The 7102-nt window shown below is 35.4% G+C and overlaps 2 protein-coding genes across 2 annotated transcripts; both read right to left on the minus strand.

Moving 5' to 3' along the window:
* Positions 1–1110: 1110 nt before the first annotated feature.
* LOC132738075 (uncharacterized) lies at positions 1111–3322 on the minus strand. The gene is made up of 4 exons (XM_060725504.1): positions 3317–3322; positions 2762–2954; positions 2202–2333; positions 1111–1931 (listed from the first exon to the last, which is right to left on the minus strand). The coding sequence occupies exons 1-4, from the start codon at positions 3320–3322 to the stop codon at positions 1111–1113; spliced, it is 1152 nt and encodes a 383-aa protein (XP_060581487.1).
* Positions 2816–6818, minus strand: LOC132738083 (uncharacterized; the record flags this gene model as incomplete). Its single annotated transcript, XM_060725515.1, is given in 7 exon segments — positions 2816–2954; positions 3400–3461; positions 3906–4717; positions 5116–5288; positions 5635–5736; positions 5920–6021; positions 6361–6818. Coding segments are annotated over 6 exon segments (1500 nt in total). The 3' UTR covers positions 2816–2954; positions 3400–3416.
* Between the last annotated feature and the right edge of the window lie 284 nt (positions 6819–7102).

Raw genomic sequence — 7102 nt, forward strand, 5'->3', positions numbered from 1 at the left:
CTAAATTATGTAAAACAAAAATTGCATCCACAGTGCTGAGCCCTTTTCTAAAACCGAACTGGGCGTCTGATAACATATTATTATCATCAAACCATTTTTCTACCCTTGAAGTTAAAATACTAGTAAATAATTTACCAAAATTGCTGATTAATGTTATACCCCTGTAATTATTTACATTTCTATTATCCCCCTTTTTATGCAAAGGTACAATAAAACCTTGCGTCCACAATTCTGGAAAATAACCTGCGTTAAAAACAATATTAAGGTCTTAGACCCATCATTGACATATCTTAGAACCTATGGAATGTTAATATTTATTGAATCTATGCTACATGCCTGACATGTTTGCAAATTTTCATTGACTTTTACCATCTAATAAGAAAATTATGACCAAGTGTATGTTTTCGGCCTTTCCCTTTCTGGATCGTGTAAAATTTGCCAGAGTTGAACTATAGAAATGAGCTTATTTTCAACAGATATTGCAAAAACATTAGAAATTTGGTACCAAATTGTAGTACATTTATTATATTATCAAAATAAAATATAATTTGAGTAACAGTATTTGCAATAAAACTTATGAAAACAAAAATATGTTACCATTGTCACTCGGAAAATGGCCAAATCGTGAAAATGTAGACTTGTACTTCAATTTTTCTAAGAATTTTCTATAACCTACTTACAAGGTCCAGCCAATTGAAATACATAGAAATTATCTAACATACCATATGAGAAAAATAAGAAAAGAAAGACATCATTTACCATGTTGTTTGTAAAATATACAGCATTATATTTGACAACCCCATAAACTGATTTTGGCCATTTTTCATCAACAGTACACATTTCTTTATGTAAAATTCAAAATACATTTTGAAAAGTATCAAACATTCTCAAAATGACCTAATTATTATGAAGCTATATTCTAAGCATTCTATAAATATGTTAATTACTGTATATACTGAGTAAATGTAAAAATTGTCAACTTGAAATGGATCTCAACGTATTGTTCTGACTTTAGAAAGAGCACGAGCAGTGTACTAAACTGTATTATTCCCAAAGTATCCCCTCTGGAGCAATACAGAAGTATATCATATAAAAATGCTATGTCATACACTAATTCCTTGAAAAATACTGTGCAAGGGCAGGGATAACAGTTTCTAATGTTCTTTTAGTATTAGTTACTCGTGGCTGACCGTCACAGTTCTTCATCACGAAAATGTTCCGAAGACCATCTTCGCCTTGGCGCTTAAAGATGCACCTTAGATGTTGTAGGTTCAAGCCGGACGCAGCAATATTCTCGGCTGTAGTTAACTTACACACACTATTATAAATCAATACTCTAAGTGAAGGCAAATTCTTTGCTTTTTCCCGACTGCACAACTGGGAATTGTACACAGATTTTGTTGAAAATGTGTGTGGCAGCAGATCAACAGATAATATGTCCAAGTGGTGAATAAGTTTACCAAGAATCGAGACATCTTCTGAAGCATTATGAGCACAGTATGAAGCTCCCAATAGATCCTTTGCAAGGTCTTCCTGTTTGTAAGACTTCCTGTTTGGGTATGCTTTTCTAAATATAGACAGTGAATCCGCACATCCAGCAACACACTTACACATTCTGTCCCTCAATCCTACATTGTCACATGCCGTCAACAAAACAGGAAAGTCAAATCTTCTGCCATTATGCGCAACCAATACAACATTCTGAAATTTTTCTAACCAATCACAATATGATTTCAAAGCTTCATATATGGAATAAGCCTCTACATTAGTTCCATTGTACTGCATCTTGTGATCCACCATTCTTAGGCCGGTCACTTCTTGTGCCTTGTCAGATATGGGCAATGTAGGTAGAACATACATATTGAAAGCTTTCCCACTTTTAGGTTCTGTGGCAGCAACCTGGGTAATATGTGGGATCTGGCCATCGTGTACTGAAACAAACAACACAATTATTTATAAATAAATAAACAATTTTGAGCTGTTTTATGTGCTCTTATAAATAATCTGAGATCTTATTCTAATTCAGCTTGTTCCAAATAAGGATAAACCATTCCTGATATAGCATATTTTTTTACAATTATATTTTAAGAGACGACTAATCACTCAACCTAATATCGAAGGACGATAACCTAAAATGAAAGCAACTGTGTTACAGTTTTCACATGATATATATCAACAAATTCGAATACAGGTCTACTTACTAAGGCCAGTTGTCTCCAGGTCAAAAGCAATGTATGTAGGCTGTCCTGTTGGCAGAACTATAGGTTTGAAGTCACCACGAGGGACTGGATCTGGCAGCTTTTGGATGTCAGCATCATCTGAATGCCCAATCTCTGAAATACAAATATATAGATTAGAATATAACCTATAAAAGTAAACAAAAGGTAATTTGCAAACTTTGTTTTAGTAATGTTTATATTTACAAGAAATGATGTTCGAAGAAGGAAAAGAAGAAGGAAAACACCAGTACCTGCAAGACTAACAGTATTTTGTCAAAATACATGAGCCGTGTCATGACAAAACCAACATAATGGGTTTGCAACCAGCATGGATCCAGACCAGCCCATGCTGTTCGCTATCAGTTTCTCTACTTGTAATAGAGTTGGAAAGCAAACAGCATTGCTCCTGATCAGACTGCATGGATGCGCAGGCTGATCTGGATCCATGCTGGTCGCAAACCCATTATGTTGGTTTTGTCGTGACACGGCTCATATGTTTGTTCTGTAAGTAAAAAAAAAACAGCACAAATCACTTTACCTACCTGACTGATAGGACATGCCTTCAAGAGCTTCTTGAGCACCTTGTGTTATTGACCGCTCTTGTTTTAGTTGAAGTCGCCGCCGCTTAGTCGATGGCAGTGCCGATCTTTCCTGGACACGCTTCCTATGCTTCTGGCATTTATCTGCATATCTGAGGCTGTGGACACCAGGGGAAAGACCTGCCTCGGAGTGTACCTGAAAGCAGTAATCAGATTATTTAGCACACTTTAAAATGAAATATTCAGTCAAACATGGATATTGTAAGAAAATAATTTTCTTGATCTATATATAAACCCAGGCAAAAATAATTCAGATAAAATGGGAACTATTCATAACTCTTTACTATTGTTGAGGAAAACTGCATTATGATTTTTGTAAAAGTAACACCATTATTCAATAAAGTTTGCTTTTCACACCAACAATTTATACATTCCATTAAGGTGCATATTGGTCTATAAGCAATATTTTTCTTCATTATCACTCAACATTTTCAACAGCAATTGCTTATATCTTTATATAAAAGTCATCTTGTGGATTGTTTGTCTCATAAAACTGACTGGCATACAGGTCCTATCTGCACAAAGCATAACAGAAAATTTAATGACAATCTTTCCAAAGTTCTAGATAATAGAGTATTTACCTTATGATCATCACCTGTCAACATCTTGTTCCTTGAATAATAACAGTGCTGAACTGGAACAGCTGAACAAAAACAACAAACTTCAATAAACAATTAACATCAATCAACCGTCAAACAAACATTCCAACATAATTTTGGCAATACATCCAACTAAATACACTTCCATGAAAATTATTCTTTTTTTTTTCAAAGGCTTCAACAATCTGAAAGAGACTATTTTCTCTTTCTCAAATATAAATCAATGCTTATTACTTTATGAATGTTCTTTATTTTTCGAGTGATGGTTGAAGTTTGCCAAAATTATGCATGAAAAATTCACAAATATATGTAATACTGAAAACAATTAATACCAAGGAAACAGGGTCTCCAGAACTAGTATACCACAAATGAAAGGTTGTTATGACTTTCTTAATTGTTGTTCAAAACTATGTCTGTACTGGTTTATTTGTAAATAAAATAACAAGCAAACTAAACAGAACAAACTTAAACAGTAACAAGATATGTACCTTTGAAATGTAGTGACGCCCTTCATTGATGAATGCTGCTGTGGCTTTCACTCTAAAATCCAAAGATTCTGAATTCCCATAACGAAGGGACTTTGGAGCCCTCATGGTGACCTCTCTGTTGGCATGCTCGCACTGCTGACTCGAACCTAGGTCTGCGAGCTGGGGAGCCTTCATCACAACTGGTTCAAACAGTTTTTCTAGCTGAGATCTAAGGTGGTCGTCTTTAAGCGGTCCTTTGTAGGGCAGGCTTCTGTGTGAGTATTTAACACTGCGGTCACGCTTGTACCCACACCATCGAGGCTGGCACATTGTGTGGTCTGCGAATTGATGAGGTACTAAAGCTTTCAGATTTTCTTCTAGTCCCTTTGGATCACCTTGATTCTTTGCTAGAATATACTTCACACATTTCTGAATGTGTAAGATCACTAACTTACTGAGCTTTGTGCTTTTGTCCGCCTGAAGAGCATATAGCTTCTTTCCAATGTTTTTCACTATATGATTTCTGTCAAATTTCTTTTTCAAGCTAATGTTTGATTTGGATTTCAGACGAGCTATCATGGTGTTATCTCCATCGCCTTCAATCACTTCCACAGGGGTTCCGTCCTTGTGTAGCTCACATACACCCCGCTCACCCGATACACTTTCCATAAGCCTGGCACTTCCTGTGTGATCATGAACACAACGATGATTTCGTACTGCCTCTGAAGGTCTATTTCTTTTCCACCATTTGCAAACTCCGCATGTCCGATGACTAACGACTGCTTTCACTACTTTCTTTCCATACTGTGCCTTGCTCATGAAGAAGGTGTGAGCTGTAAAATTAACATATGAACAACTAATGACATCTGTGTATCATTTTGCTTTCTGTTGGAAAACTTAAACATCTATTTACAAAAAGCAACAATAAATACTAGAACCCACCATGAAAAAAAAATCTGGAAACAAAGTGATCCCTTGGAAGCATTAATCACAACAAAATTACATGAGAATTCACATTCCAAGATGGTAGTCTTCTCAGAGCAAACACTTAATCAAAACATTGCCTACTCTCTCTCTCTATCTCTATCCCCTCATACACAATCACAACAAACTAAGTACATTTCGATTGCAAATTGCCTTAACGGTTAAAATTTTGTATGTGTTTAGACACTCTTCACTACTGCTGGTGTTGCGATTAAACTGGTAAGTTAGTTTATAACTTATTACTTACAAGTCAAGCTGTCAAAGCCACGTTTGTGCCAGGCAGTATCTACCGCACAAGACATTCCTGTTCTAGAGTGACAAGGGAACTTCGATGCCAGACAAACTCGACTTGATGGTGTTTTCTGTGCCCGAGACAGCATTGGATGTTTTTTTTTATGTTTTCTAACTTGATAACGTCTCCTGTAATATGCAGAAGAAATATGCACACTTTACAATTAACACCACTAAGTAATTTTTGAGAGACAAAAGCTTTCCTTATTTTATCAGAATGTGGGTCAGAATATTAACGCTTTACATGTTGGGAAAAAAATGTTGTCTGCTAAATGTTGTCTGGTATATGTATTTTTGGCCATTTTTCTTAACAATTGGTACAAATAGTGTCTGATTGGCTTGGAACCTGTCCAGATGCTGATTTAATTGGCATCTGCATTAATTCCAATCAGTTTGCAAAGGCCTGTGTCCTTTTTAGTAAGGTTCACTTCATGATTTGACAGACAGTTTACAATATTAGTACTCTTTTTTGTACCTTTTCAAAGCGGAGGAGAGTCTCACATTATCAGTTTCATCATTATCCTCATCTACATCAGTCCAATCATCATCCACCTGGTTGTCAGGTTGTAACATCAATCTAGCGAGTAAAGAAAAATAATAAGCAAAATTCTGTGAGAACTATATATAAGAATGGAATGAACAGTAAACTTGTAAATAAAATACTTTCAGCTGTGAAAATTTATAAATTATAGATCTGTTATGCTCCTGCTTATGATAATGGATATCTTTATAAATGCTATATGACTGTAAATAGACTTACTTTAGTTTAGGGGAGACATCTGGAAGTGGACATACACCAAGATCTTCGATAAGGCCTTCCATCCTGTCAGCAGCTCTCTTGGACTCAGCTTCAGCCACTTCCCTGAAATATAAATGCTATCTTGACCGTGTGTAAACAAAAACATTTTAATGTTATGTGTCAGGGTTCGAAATGCCCGGATTCTTCGAACCCTGTCATCTTTATAGTTAATTGATTATGATGGTATTTATACAATTATAGTACAATAATAGTATTTTTAAAATGTACAGCCAGACTGTTCATCTAACCATCATTCATGGGAAAATCCAGTTCAATACAAAGAAAACAAGCATTATAGCTTGGCATTCCCAGAGCAAATCATCATTCAATATCCACATTTTCATTGACCATGTAAATGAACAATTTAGAAATTGTTGATGCAAGCAATTATCTGAATCTTACTTCATTTCTTGATGGAAGGCATCCTTGGCTGCCTCACGAGTTGACATGTCGGCCACATGTTCAACAATGTTTCCAGCCCGTCTCTCCATGGTCTTTAGGTTTTTGTTACTAATCGGCTTCAGGTTCAATGCAGCCAGAAAGTTATTTACACGTACGGGCCCACCTAAACTGTCGATCATTGCTAAAAATACCAAACAATAGAAGCAATGAAGCAAAATGTTTGATTGAAACCATTTACATCTAAATCTTATCATTAAAATTGGCATATATTATATGTATTGATGTAACATCCACGAATGGTCACATGAATGGTCACAGCAGTACGCTCGACCTATTATTGTTATTCGGTATTTGAAAGGATAATGCCACAGTTTTTATGTATGTATTGCAGCATAAGTGTTAGTACATGTGCAATATGAATACAGCTTACTTACAGTAAAATGTGTTACAGGTTTATTTACACATAAATTTGTAAATGATCACTGCTGATAGTGATATATGTCATCATAAACAGCTGGAAATTTAATAAGTTCTTGTAGTTCGTGACAAATAAAGCTGGGGGGAGTGTAACAGTACAGAGAAATCACTTACAGATGGGATTTAGACATGATGTATGATGTGACGGTGCAGTTTACTTCTAAAATTGATTGATTACAGAAAAAAAAACTGTCAATGTATTTATACACTGGTATCATATACAATATAACAATAGCTGTATACGTGTTTTTTTTTTATTTATTTA

The sequence above is a fragment of the Ruditapes philippinarum genome, unplaced genomic scaffold (assembly GCF_026571515.1).
Source record: "Ruditapes philippinarum isolate M1 unplaced genomic scaffold, ASM2657151v2 ctg19188_1_1_1_1, whole genome shotgun sequence".
Lineage (NCBI taxonomy): Eukaryota > Metazoa > Mollusca > Bivalvia > Venerida > Veneridae > Ruditapes > Ruditapes philippinarum.